Genomic DNA, 15,000 nt, shown 5'->3' with positions numbered 1-15,000 from the left:
GGTTTGTTAATTTGTTTATTTGTTTACCTGTTACAAGCATAATAAATCTAAACGTTGTGGAGATTTGATTAAATGTTCAAGATGGCACATAAATTAGTTTTTGGAAATCTGTATCACTTCTTTCTGCATGACCACGCAATGTCCACTCGCAATGTCCACGGCCACAAATCTTCATCAGTTGTGGATAATATACAGGCTAGAAGCCATATGCTTCTCTAGATCCCTTCCTTTATTTCAGCTAAACTCTTTGGATGGCATCACATGGATGAGTGAGAATATTACCGTATTTACAGACTTGTTGCAAAACGATGTATCCAACATTTTGGACCTTTGCATTTTATTTTTGGAAATTACTCAGAAGTCATCAAATGTATGTGTGAATTCTTGCCGTTCAAATATTTTGAGAACATGCTATTTAACCTATATAAAATGCATTTTGCAATGCAATGCAATGGAATGCCCACAAAAAATACTATACAAAAAAATACAAAAAATGACAATTTCACAAAATGTTTCAAATATATATAATATGGATATACGTCATTTTGGGACAACACTCTTCAAATTTTTCTTCTTCCTTTCCTCTGTACCACACAGGTTGCCAACTTGCTGCGGCTATTCCAGATCCCCCAGATCAGTTATGCCTCCACCAGCGCCAAGCTGAGCGACAAGTCGCGTTACGACTACTTTGCCCGCACGGTGCCGCCCGACTTCTACCAGGCCAAGGCCATGGCGGAGATCCTGCGGTCCTTCAACTGGACCTACGTGTCCACGGTGGCGTCGGAAGGAGACTACGGCGAGACGGGCATCGAGGCCTTCGAGCAGGAGGCGCGCCTGCGCAACATCTGCATCGCCACGTCCGAGAAGGTGGGCCGGTCCAACTCTAAGCGTTCATCCTACGAGGCCGTGGTGCGGCAGCTGCAGCAGAAGCCCAACGCCAAAGTGGCGGTGCTCTTCCTCCGCAGCGACGACGCCAGGGAGCTCTTGGCGGCAGCTGCCCGACTCAACGCTTCTTTCCTGTGGGTGGCCAGCGACGGGTGGGGCGCCCAGGAGAGCATTGTCAAGGGCAACGAGGCCACGGCCGATGGGGCCATCACCCTGGAGCTGGCGGCCCACGCCATCCCCAACTTCAACCAGCACTTCATGACGCTCCGGCCTGAGAACAACGCGCGCAACCCCTGGTACCGGGACTTCTGGGAGCAGAAGTTCCAGTGCTCGCTAGCCGGCAGCAACAACCTGGGCGTATCTCCGAGGCCGTGCGAGCACAACCTGACGGTGGACGAGTCCAACTTCGAACCCGAGTCCAAGATCATGTTTGTGGTGAACGCGGTGTACGCCATGGCGCATGCCCTCCACCGCATGCAGAGGGCGCTGTGCTCCAACACCACGCTGCTCTGTGACGCCATGCGGAGCCTGGACGGCAGGAAGCTCTACCGGGATTTCCTGCTCCACGTCAGCTTCAGAGGTATGGACATGTGTGGGCTGTTGTTGCTAGGCTTCTCCAGGTTCCGTCAGTATGCGTATGTACAGTAGGTGGTGTTTGGGAGGGTGTGTCACTGTGGATGTGGATGTTGTGGAGTGTCAGAACACTGCAGGAATGGACATGTATATTGTGTTTGGTTGGCGCAGAAGTCTTTATACACAGTGTATGTCTGTGAATGTATTGTGTGTTAACTTATGTGGATGTGTGCAGGGGAGACAGAAGGAAGGTTGTCCAGGGAATAAATCAGTGTGCGATTGACACTGGATGTGTGCGTTCTCTGTGAAGGCACAGAGCATTATGGCAACAGGCCAGGCGTATTTGTTTTTAGAGGTACGTTTGGACGATAGAACATTTTTGTTCAGTCAGTTCATTTCAGATCCCTATGACAGTAGCAGCTAATCACTGAAATCAGAGTTAGTCAGTGTGTGGGGGTTGTTGATTTGTCAGCTCAATTTCCAGCAATGTGTGTGCGTGCATGCGTGCGTGTGTGCGTGCAAGCGTGTGTGTGTGCGTCCGTGTGTGTGTATGTGGCAGGTGTTGGCGAGTCAACCTAGGTTCCAGTGGGTTGATGTGTGTGTTGTGGTGGTGGTGGTGTTTTTTTTTCTCTCATAAGGGGTTCCTGTACTCATCATTGCTGTCTGCAACCTGTCTCAGAGAACACGTCGTACCGGCTTGAGGAGGGTTATTTCTGCTTTGGTTGCGAAAAACAATGAGGCCATGGCTTATTGTGTTGTGTTGACAGGTGACACATGGGAACGGCTGGTGGTATTTCTGTGTGTTGTGTTTGTGTTTGTTTCTGGCTTTTACGTTTCGTTCTCAAACCCAGACAGCATGATTCCTTTTTTTATGCCGAACAAATTCAGCTTATTGGTGTCATGATTTGGGGGTGTCTTCACTCACCAGGCAGGAAAGCCAGAAAAGAAATGGATACTGTTTCTCTCACGTATAACTCACCGCTTTTTCCTAGCGTAACAATACTGTAAATTCGAAAAAAGAGAGAGTCCACACACCATTCAGCTGTATAATCACCGCACTCAAGTGTGTTATCTGTTGACACACACGTCTCGTCTGCATCATGGCACGGCTAGAGTGGCGTTTTGGAGAGCGCAAGGAGGTCCCGCAGTAATCAAGCCAATTGCAACTATAATTACAGGCCTGTTTATCTTAATTATGCGAACACGGTGACTTACCAGCAAGGATGAGGCAACCTGGCAGGTTTCAACTCCCAGGCACGCCGAAAGAGGATTGGAAGACAGGAAGAGAGAGTGAGACATACAGCGAGAGAAAAGGAGGAGAGAGAGGGGGGAGAGGAAGAGGATGAGAGAGAGAGAGAGAGAGAGAGAGGGAGAAAGAGCGAGAGAGAGAGAGAGAGAGAGAGGGAGAAAGAGCGAGAGAGGGAGGAGAGAGAGGGGAAGGAGAGAGCCAGGAAAAGACGGAGAGAGCGGCAGGTTGCCATAAAGGTGCTTGGGTAAAAATAAACCCGTGTCTGAGCCCTCTCGGCAGGAGTGGGTGTTGGGCTAAAGATGTGCCCATTTCCACGCTTCAACCATGACGGCAAACAAAGTCACTCCGAAATAAAGTAAGAGCAAAAACTCTCCCTGGAGGACGAGTGTGGCCCGAGGGACTGAGAGAGAGGCAAGGGGAGGAATAATGGCAGCGGTGCCTTGAGTGACAGACAGGATATCGGGAAAGATGCTGGAGACAAAAGAGACCAAGAGAGAGGGAGAGAGAGAGGCAGGAGGAGGGAGGGATGAGAGACAAAAGACAGAATGAGAGAGAGAGAAGGTAAATAAAAGACAGAGTGAGAGAAAGAGTGAGACAGTGATAACGTACAGTGCAGCTCTGCAAAACAGACACACAGAGTGAAAGAAAGAAAGAAAGAAAGAAAGAAAGAAAGAAAGAAAGAAAGAAAGAAAGAAAGAAAGAAAGAAAGAAAGAAAGAAAGAAAGAAAGAAAGAAAGAAAGAAAGAAAGACAGGGGGCAGAGAGAGAGGTGATTCAGTCAGGAAGAAGATGGAAAAGTGTACTTGAGGAAAGGTTAAAGATAAAGAATGCTACCATGTCTGCGACAAAGGGAGTATATATAGAGTAACGAGACAAAAAGCAGATATACAGTCAGAGCCAGAGCCAACTGTGTGTGTGTGTGTGTGTGTGTGTGTGTGTGTGTGTGTGTGTGTGTGTGTGTGTGTGTGTGTGTGTGTGTGTGTGTGTGTGTGTGTGTGTGTGTATTTAGTGTGTGTGTGTGTGTGTGTGTGTGTGTGTGTGTGTGTGTGTGTGTGTGTGTGTGTTTCTGTGTTTCTGTGAGTGTGTGTTTTTGTGAGTGTATTTCATGGGTGTGTCTGTGTGTGTGTGTGTGAGTGAGTACATCATATACGTGTGTGTGTGTGTGTGTGTGTGTGTGTGTGTGTGTGTGTGTGTGTGTGTGTGTGTGTGTGTGTGTGTGTGTGTGTGTGTGTGTGTGTGTGTGAGCTTGCATGCAGAAGCAGTAGCAGAGCGAAAAAGAAGAGTAGGAGCGATAGAGGAAGATAAAACGAAGAGTGCCTTGGAGTGGGATGCAATGCGTCAGCACAAGATGATTCTCTTTGAAATTCACCATCTTCATTTCTCAAGCAGGGGAATCAAAGATGCGTTGGGGTTTACTGTCTGGGGCGAGAGGGAGAGAGAGAGAGAGAGAGAGAAAGAGATGGAGAGAGAGAGAGGGAGGAAGAGAGAGAGAGAGAGAGAGAGAGAGAGAGAGAGGAAGAGATGGAAAGAGAGAGAGGGAGGAAGAGAGAGAGAGAGAGAGAGAGAGAGAGAGAGAGAGAGAGAGAGAGAGAGAGAGAGAGAGAGAGAGAGAGAGAGAGAGAGAGAGAGAGAGAGAGAGAGAGAGAGAGAGAGAGGAAGGGAGAGAGAGAGAGAGAGAGAGAGAAAGAGATGGAGAGAGAGAAAGAGATGGAGAGAGAGAGAGAGAGAAAGAGATGGAGAGAGAGAGAGAGAGAGAGAGAGGAAGGGAGAGAGAGAGAGAGAGAGAGAGGAAGGGAGAGAGCGAGCGAGAGAGAGAGAGAAAGAGAGAGAGAGAGAGAGACAGAGACAGAGAGAGAGAAAGAGACAGAGACAGAGAAAGAGATGGAGAGAGATAGAGAGCGAGCGAGATTGAGAGAGAAAGAGAGAGAGAGAGAGAAAGAGACAGAGAGAGAGAGAGAGAGAGAGAGAGAGAGAGTATGCATATGCGCATGCGGGAGTATGAGGGGGAGGGTGGGTGTGTCTGTGAAAGAAAGAAGATCCTAAGGAAAGTGTAGCAGATCATATTTATGCAGGCTGGACAGGTCAACAGATATGTAAGGATGCAACAGTCTACATGGACAGACTAAAGGAAGACAAAAAAAATTGACGTAGAGCCAGGGAACAAAAAAAAAACAAGGACAGAAGAGAGGGAAGGCTAGAAGAAATCAGAGAGAGAGAGAGAGAGAACTGCCAGTGGGTGGGGAGTGAGAACTACAGATCTCTATGGTATTGCTGTCTTTACTCCTCACCCCCACCCTCCCTCCCCCAACACCCCCCACCCTTCTCCATCCTCCTCAGCCCTCCCTGGCGTGCGTCTGTGTCTCTGCGCAGTCCTCCGTTACAGACCTCTGTCTTTTCTCAGATTAGCACCCATCTGTGCTGCAAGCTGAAGACACAGGCGTGCACACGCGCACGCACACACGCATGCACGCAAACGCACGCGCAAACACACACACACACGCACACACACACACACACACACACACACACACACACACACACACACACACACACACACACACACACGTACGTATACATGCAGCCTGAATCACACACACATATACTCACTCATCCACATACACACACACATATGGACACAACCACCCACACACACACGTATGGACATTCTCTCTCTCTTTCTCTCTCTCTCTCTCTCTCTCTCTCTCTCTCTCTCTCTCTCTCTCTCTCTCTCTCTCTCTCTCTCTCTCTCTCTCTACACACACACACACACATGCAGACGCACACACAGCTTCTGCGCCCGCATGTTGCGCACTCCATCAACAGGAGGCAGTGGGAGGAGGAAGAGGAAGATGATGAAGGGTGGGGTGGGATGGGGTGGGTGGCTGGATGTGTGAACGACAGAGGGAAGGAAAGATGGAGGGAGGGAGAAAGTGAGAGAGTCAAGACGAAACAGGGAGGGTAACGGGGATGAAGATGAGAAGAGCGGTGATCGTGGCGCAGATAAGTGACAGCTGGATCAAAGCGAAGGCTGAGCGCGAAGACCTCATGGAGTGTGGCGATGACAGGGCCGATGAGGATAATGCTCTTTATCAAAGCCTGTAATTGCGGTAATGATAGCAGAAGCCCTTTTGTTGGCAGCCACGACTTCAGATCAGCACGCTATCTATCTCCTCCGCTAGCGCTGATGATATGAGAACCGTCACGCACGTTCAACTTTCCAAAATGATGACGATTTTTTGGTTTTTCGGTTTTCGGTTTTCGATTTTCTACATTAACTGCTTTCAGAGTGTCGGATGCAGAATGACTTGTCAGTGTGATGGATTGCAATCTTAGTCTTGCCATTCTGACAGTGACGGATACTGTACAGTCACATGGTGATTGACAGTGAATTATGAACATGGACCGTTCAGTCGTTTAAGGTATAAACTATAGGATGTTGATTAAAAAGTTGCAAAAAAGTACTGAACCAAAGTAAATTGGCAAAACCCCGGAGTAAACACTAATATTGACAAGATAAGGGCATTTCATGATGCCTTTTATCAAAGCTGAGCTCTTCTGCTGGCAGTAGGACTTTGCAAGCTCCTCTACAAGTGTTGACGAGAATAAGAGTGCCGCTCAACTTCCAAATTGGAGAAGATGATTTTGGGTGTAAACCTGTTGAACTAGAAATTAGTATTAGAATTATTTGAATTAGAAAATAAAAACACATATGTGGAATTTAACTTATCTCCAAGTGTTAGATACAGACAGAGAGAAGTGATGAAATGCCATCTCAGTCTTACGATACATTCACACACAGGAATTGACAATAAAGACAATTATGATCATGGAAAGTCAAGTCTCTTCATTCATATCGTACATTTACTAAAACAGCATTTGCAAAAAAAGCCTAACAACAAGCATTTACAAAAGTAAAACAGCACAAAATCATCAAACAAAAACTGAATTTATTGAAATTTTGAAAAAGCAAGGGCATGGAACTTGATAATAACAACTATATAAAACAAAATTGAACTAGAAGTTCAATGATGCTGTTGGCAAAGAGATTAGTCTATAGGGAGTTGGCTGTAGACGAGACAGTGATATCAGTGTTAACATCATCGTATTTGTTTAATATTTAATGCGCTCAGTGAGAAATCATCAGATACATTTAAAGCACATAATTAGAAATAGGCCGTATTCATCATTCTATTCATGTTTGCACTAATCTGCAATCAAAACAGAAATCTGTGTCAGGGAAAAAGAAGAAATTTGTTGACAAAGCCACTGTAATCCATAGAGATTATGATGAAAACATACAGTACAATATGTTATTTTTAGTCAGACTTGCTGTGAATGCTTCAGAAAATTTCAAGGTAGTCTGACGCAGCATAGAGATTATTGTTTACTTCCAAAAGTAGTTCAAGTATTTACCCCTTATTATTGCACACACAGACACATACAGTAGCCTACTTCACACACACACACACACACACACACACACACAGAGACACAGACACAGACACACACAGACACAAACACACACGTGCGCGCACACACACACACACACACACACACACACACACACACACACACACACACACACACACACACACAAGCAGAGGCAGAGCCAAAGAGTGAGAGAAAGAGATACATGTACAGAATGCTAACATGCAGTTGCTATGGTAATCGGCGGAACAAATGGTGCCAATATTTGAAGTGATCCAACAGAGGATGGGGACGTGTTCTATCAGCACATGAAAAACACGCTCACCCTCAGAGATAGATGCATTGAAGTGCGCATAGATAAGTAATAAGCCTGATACATGTCCAGCAATGCAGATAAATTTGCCATACCGATAACATAGTGCACACAGTTATATAGCAGCATAACATAACATAAAAAAGCATAACATAACATAACATAACATAACATAACATCGCATAGCATAGCATAGCATAACATAAAATAATTGAATGTAGCATAATGTAGCTCTATCACAGATACACTAATTTGCACACAAATAATATTCATATGAAATAACCTAGCTGAACCTAACCTAACACAGCACAACACAACACAACACAACACAACATGCATTCATCACAGGTACACTGTTCACTATTTTATTCTCACCATCACAGATGTACTGAAGTGCACATTACTATTCCTTTATTATTACGTTACATAACACTTAGCTGACACTTTTTTTTATCCAAAGCGACTTACAGGTATTTAGGTACAGGGAATTGGTTACAGTCCCTGGATCAATGTGGCTGCCCATATATTACAGTATGTATATTATGATATATTTTAATATGTGTACATTGTGATATATTATGGTATATTATGATATATTATGTCCAGCAATGTAGATATACATTCGGTATATACACATTTTAAGGATTTACAAATAGAGTAGCACATACAGTAACACAACACAACAAAAGACAACATGCATTCACCACATTCACTTTGACTGTTAGAGATACTACACGTACACAGCAGTGCTCATGAATAGATAATATCCCTGATGTATAATGTCCAGCAATGCTCATTCAGCAATGTAGAGGTTTCAGAAATAACATAACACGTAACATCACATCACATCACATAACATAACATAACATAACATAACATAACATAACATAACATAACATAACATAACATAACGTAACGTAACGTAACGTAACGTAACGTAACGTAACGTAACGTAACGTAACGTAACGTAACGTAACATGACATAACGGTTTCAGAAATAACATAACACGTAACATAACATAACGTACGTAACGTAACGTAACGTAACGTAACGTAACGTAACGTAACGTAACGTAACGTAACGTAACGTAACGTAACGTAACGTAACGTAACGTAACGTAACGATATGCATTCACTATCATTGATCCACTGTTTACCACTCTTCACATGTTCACTGTCACCATCACAGATGGACTGAAGTCCACATAGATAACATTCCTGATATATTATGTCCAGCAATGCGTAAATATTTTCTGTATAGATTGTGCAGATTTTAAAGATAACATAGCAGACATGCAATCAGGCACACATATAAATAAACAGTTAATTGCCTTCCTCCTCTCTGCATCAATGTATCTCTCTGTCTTTCTCTCTATCTCTGCCACCCAATATGAACACAGCTCACTGCCTTACTTCTTCTTTCTTTTTGTCTCTTTCTCTCTCTCTCTCTCTCTCTCTCTCTCTCTCTCTCTCTCTCTCTCTCTCTCTCTCTCTCTCTCTAACCCCTCATAGTCATATGTAGGAGACAGACTCCTACCGCCCACATCCTTACCGTCACTACAGGTGCATTAAGATGTTTATTTTTTTATGTGCCGCAGTGAAATCTCAGACACTCTCCACCCACACAGAATTGATAAAGCCTGCTATCAAGCAAAGCAAGACATACACACGGTATCACACGCACGCACACACATACACACACACAAACACTGTATACTACACATACGCGCACACACACACACACACACACATACACACACAAACACTGTATACTACACATACGCACACACACACACACAAAGTAACACACACCCCCAGTTGCACACACAAAAGCGTGCATGTGCGCACACACAGACACACACACGCACACACACAAATTCAACAAAGAAATAGCTGAGGCACAAGCACACCCACCTTCATCTTACCCTGGTTGACAAACAATTCCCCACCCGCCACAACATCACACACACACACACACACACACACACACACACACACACACACACACACACACACACACACACACACACACACACACACACACACACACACACACACACACAGGCACTCTGCTTCTTCTCCTTTCAAATGTTCTGCTCTGATATGCCTGGCAACATGCAAAGTTTGTCTGTGTGTGTGTGTGTGTGGTGTGTGTGTGTGTGTGTGCATGTGTGTGTGTGTGTGTGTGTGTGTGTGTGTGTGTGTGTGTGTGTGTGTGTGTGTGTGTGTGTGTGTGTGTGTGTGTGTGTGTGTGTTGCCTGAGGGCAATATCGAGCTGATACCTTGACGTGAAGCTGCTACTGAACATCCTTAGCTCCGTGCTGCTCTAAAACAAGCAGTAGGCTACATAACACACACACACACACACACACACACACACATCGGACACACACACACACACACACACACACACACACACACACACACACACACACACACACACACACACACACACACACACACACACAGGGGGTGGATAAGGGGGCTTTGCACATAAATCACATATGAAGCGTACATGTTTCTGCACTGAACACCACCAGCTCTATTTAAAAAATTCAAACACACATATATATATATAGTCTATGCACACATCCCCCAGACCTTGCCTCAGAATGGCTGCGTCGATACGCGTCCAATGAGGTTGCACAGTACCATGCATGCCTTCATGCCCCTCCATAGTTTTAGGTCCCATGGGCCCCTCCTTAAAGTAGGCCTACCTTACCTTACCTTACCTTACCTTCCACCTCCCTTATCCTTCTTCTCTTGAGAGAGAGAGAGAGAGAGAGAGAGAGAGAGAGAGAGAGAGAGAGAGAGAGAGAGAGAGAGAGAGAGAGAGAGAGAGAACGAGAGAGCGAGAGAGAGAGAAAAGCCTGCCATTAGACAACCCTAGGCTAAGGTTTACCTATCTTAACAGTCGTGCTAATAATGCACCATTTGAATTTGAATTTGCGAGAGAGAAACCTGCTATTAGACAACCTTAAGGTGTGCTGACACACAACGACAAACATGCACACAGAGACATACCCAAAAACACACATACTGTACACACTTGCACACATGTACAAAGGCACACCTGTGTGCACACACACACACACACACACACACACACACACACACACACACACACACACACACACACACACACACACACACACACACACACACACACACACACACACACACACACACACACACAGACACACACACACACACACACACACACAAATGCACATAAACACCAATTTACACAGATTTCCCCACCCCCGTGCACACGTACTAAAGCGCACATGCACACACACACTCACCAATTTCTTTTGGGTCATTTTGGTGTTTCTGAAAAAGCATAGTGGGCAGTGAAATCTGGAAATTTACATAAAGCACCATTATTTATGCTGACTGATTATTCATGATGCTGACAGGCTGTGACAGGAGTTGGAAATTATGTGGGATGTGACTTGGAAGGTCTTTGACATGTGGCTTCAAAGTCATTTCACATGGTTTGAACCAGCTTTGGCAGATGGAAGGAGATGGCAAAAATTAAATATCATGTTTATACAGTAGGCCTACTATAGTATGTACTGTATACATGCTACAGTCATTTCCTATGTAGATTCCTACAGGAGCCGTACAGATAGTCCTTCAGATACACCACAGTGCACAGATGCTGGTGCTATGTATAGCTACATCAAGCTGTTAATGTGCCTGATCTCGTTCAGTTTAGAGTTAGAAATTTCAAATTCTTTGTATGACCAGTGCATGTAAAGAAATTGACAATAAAACCAACTTGACTTGACTTGACTTGACTTGACTTGAGTTCGGAGTGTATCATCACCAAGGTGAATTTGGTTAACAGTAAACAAGTACACATGCTGCAATGTTATTTCAACACTCTGAGAGTACTCTGGTCCAAATACACTCTAGAACAGAGATGTCAAACTCAGGCCCGGGACCCAAATCTGGCCCACAGAGTCATTTTATTTGGCCCACAAGATCATTTTTTAAATGTGTAATAGGTGTTGGCCCACATACACCATTAATATATAGAGTAATACGTCTTAAACATTGAATTTGGTGTGTCACAGGAATATGAGAAGGCCCAGGCCAGTGAAACAGTTCACAATCACATGCAACAGAATATGTGCAGGCATGCTTAGTCTATGACGGGAATCTGTTTGTGAAATTTATATTTGAGTATTAAGTGTGTGTACGTACAGTTGTAGTCATTTTTTTAAAATAAACATTGAGTTTGGCCCACGCCTTTGTTCCAGTTTTTGATTGTGGCCCTCGGTCAAATTCAATTTGAATATGAATATGAACACAGCTCACTGCCTTACTTCTTCTTTCTTTTTGTATCTCTCTCTCTCTCTCTCTCTCTCTCTCTCTCTCTCTCTCTCTCTCTCTAACCCCTCATAGTCATATGTAGGAGACAGACTCCTACCGCCCACATCCTTACCGTCACTACAGGTGCATTAAGATGTTTATTTTTTTATGTGCCGCAGTGAAATCTCAGACACTCTCCACCCACACAGAATTGATAAAGCCTGCTATCAAGCAAAGCAAGACATACACACGGTATCACACGCACGCACACACACACATACACACACACAAACACTGTATATTACACATACGCGCACACACACACACACACACACACACAAACACTGTATACTACACATACGCACACACACACACACAAAGTAACACACACCCCCAGTTGCACACACAAAAGCGTGCATGTGCGCACACACAGACACACACACGCACACACGCACACACACAAATTCAACAAAGAAATAGCTGAGGCACAAGCACACCCACCTTCATCTTACCCTGGTTGACAAACAATTCCCCACCCGCCACAACATCACACACACACACACACACACACACACACACACACACACACACACACACACACACACACACACACACACACACACACACAGGCACTCTGCTTCTTCTCCTTTCAAATGTTCTGCTCTGATATGCCTGGCAACATGCAAAGTTTGTCTGTGTGTGTGTGTGTGTGTGTGTGTGTGTGTGTGTGTGCATGTGTGTGTGTGTGTGTGTGTGTGTGTGTGTGTGTGTGTGTGTGTGTGTGTGTGTGTGTGTGTGTGTGTGTGTGTGTGTGTGTATGTGTGTGTGTGTGTGTGTTTCCTGAGGGCAATATCGAGCTGATACCTTGACGTGAAGCTGCTACTGAACATCCTTAGCTCCGTGCTGCTCTAAAACAAGCAGTAGGCTACATAACACACACACACACACACACACACACACACACACACACACACACACACACACACACACACACACACACACACACACACACACACACACACACACACACACACACACACACACACACACACACACACACACACACACACACACAGGGGGTGGATAAGGGGGCTTTGCACATAAATCACATATGAAGCGTACATGTTTCTGCACTGAACACCACCAGCTCTATTTAAAAAATTCAAACACACATATATATATATAGTCTATGCACACATCCCCCAGACCTTGCCTCAGAATGGCTGCGTCGATACGCGTCCAATGAGGTTGCACAGTACCATGCATGCCTTCATGCCCCTCCATAGTTTTAGGTCCCATGGGCCCCTCCTTATAGTAGGCCTACCTTACCTTACCTTACCTTACCTTCCACCTCCCTTATCCTTCTTCTCTTGAGAGAGAGAGAGAGAGAGAGAGAGAGAGAGAGAGAGAGAGAGAGAGAGAGAGAGAGAGAGAGAGAACGAGAGAACGAGAGAGCGAGAGAGAGAGAAAAGCCTGCCATTAGACAACCCTAGGCTAAGGTTTACCTATCTTAACAGTCGTGCTAATAATGCACCATTTGAATTTGAATTTGCGAGAGAGAAACCTGCTATTAGACAACCTTAAGGTGTGCTGACACACAACGACAAACATGCACACAGAGACATACCCAAAAACACACATACTGTACACACTTGCACACATGTACAAAGGCACACCTGTGTGCAAAGACACACACACACACACACACACACAAACACACACACACACACACACACACACACACACACACACACACACACACACACACACACACACACACACACACACACACACACACACACACACACACACACACACACACACAGAGAGAGAGAGAGACATCCACATAAACACCAATTTACACAGATTTCCCCACCCCCGTGCACACGTACTACCACACTCTCCTATTTCTTTTGGTTCATTTTGGTGATTCTGAAAAAGCATAGTGGGCAGTGAAATCTGGAAATTTACATAAAGCACCATTATTTATGCTGACTGATTATTCATGATGCTGACAGGCTGTGACAGGAGTTGGAAATTATGTGGGATGTGACTTGGAAGGTCTTTGACATGTGGCTTCAATGTCATTTCACATGGTTTGGACCAGCTTTGGCAGATGGAAGGAGATGGCAAAAATTAAATATCATGTTTATACAGTAGGCCTACTATAGTATGTACTGTATACATGCTACAGTCATTTCCTATGTAGATTCCTACAGGAGCCGAACAGACAGTCCTTCAGAGACACCACAGTGCACAGATGCTGGTGCTATGTATAGCTACATCAAGCTGTTCATGTGCCTGATCTCATTCAGTTTAGAGTTAGAAATTTCAAATTCTTTGTATGACCAGTGCATGTAAAGAAATTGACAATAAAACCAACTTGACTTGACTTGACTTGACTTGACTTGAGTTAGGAGTGTATCATCACCAAGGTGAATTTGGTTAACAGTAAACAAGTACACATGCTACAGTGTTATTTCAACACTCTGAGAGCACTCTGGTCCAAATACACTCTAGAACAGAGATGTCAAACTCAGGCCCGGGACCCAAATCTGGCCCACAGAGTATTTGGCCCACGAGATCATTTTTTAAATGTGTAATATGTGTTGGCCCACATACACCATTAATATATAGAGTAATACGTCTTAAACATTGAATTTGGTGTGTCACAGGAATATGAGAAGGCCCAGGCCAGTGAAACAGCTCACAATCACATGCAACAGAATATGTGCAGGCATGCTTAGTCTATGACGGGAATCTGTTTGTGAAATTTATATTTGAGTATTAAGTGTGTGTACGTACAGTTTTTTTACAGAGTATGTTCATTTTTTTTAAATAAACATTGGGTTTGGCCCGCGACTTAGTTCCAGATTTTGATTTTGGCCCTCGGTCAAATTCAATTTGAAGACGTTGAATCGACTCACAAAGTGTTGAATGAACACTACAAAATGTACTGTCTATTCAACCAATATAACCAATAATATGTAATGTACGTGGGAGGACTGTCTCACTACAGTGTTACTGGGACACTCCTGGCACTCAGGAACAGTAGCAGTGAAGTGATTCTGTTGAGAAGTTAGCAGGTGAAACTGTGTGGCTATTTTAAGTTTCAAGAAATGAGTATGCCTGGCTCAGAGGATGCCACCTTCTGCAGACTTGGTACTGTTGTACAGTTGTGTTTACAGTGAGTCTTTGTAATGCAATACTCACAGGATACTAGATACTCTACT

General features: G+C 44.4%; 1 protein-coding gene across 1 annotated transcript in view; it reads left to right on the top strand.

The window, feature by feature from the left end:
• Window positions 1-15,000, top strand: part of grm3 (glutamate receptor, metabotropic 3) — a 53,416-nt gene that overhangs the window by 9,583 nt on the left and 28,833 nt on the right. Inside the window, exon 2 of the mRNA XM_063196154.1 lies at window positions 598-1,465. Coding sequence (XP_063052224.1) covers window positions 598-1,465 — 868 coding nt within the window. The remainder of the gene's footprint in view (window positions 1-597; window positions 1,466-15,000) is intronic.

The sequence above is a fragment of the Engraulis encrasicolus genome, chromosome 4 (assembly GCF_034702125.1).
Source record: "Engraulis encrasicolus isolate BLACKSEA-1 chromosome 4, IST_EnEncr_1.0, whole genome shotgun sequence".
Taxonomy (NCBI): domain Eukaryota; kingdom Metazoa; phylum Chordata; class Actinopteri; order Clupeiformes; family Engraulidae; genus Engraulis; species Engraulis encrasicolus.
The sequence above is the reverse complement of the archived record's forward strand: the minus strand, read 5'-3'. Positions and strand labels throughout refer to the sequence as shown.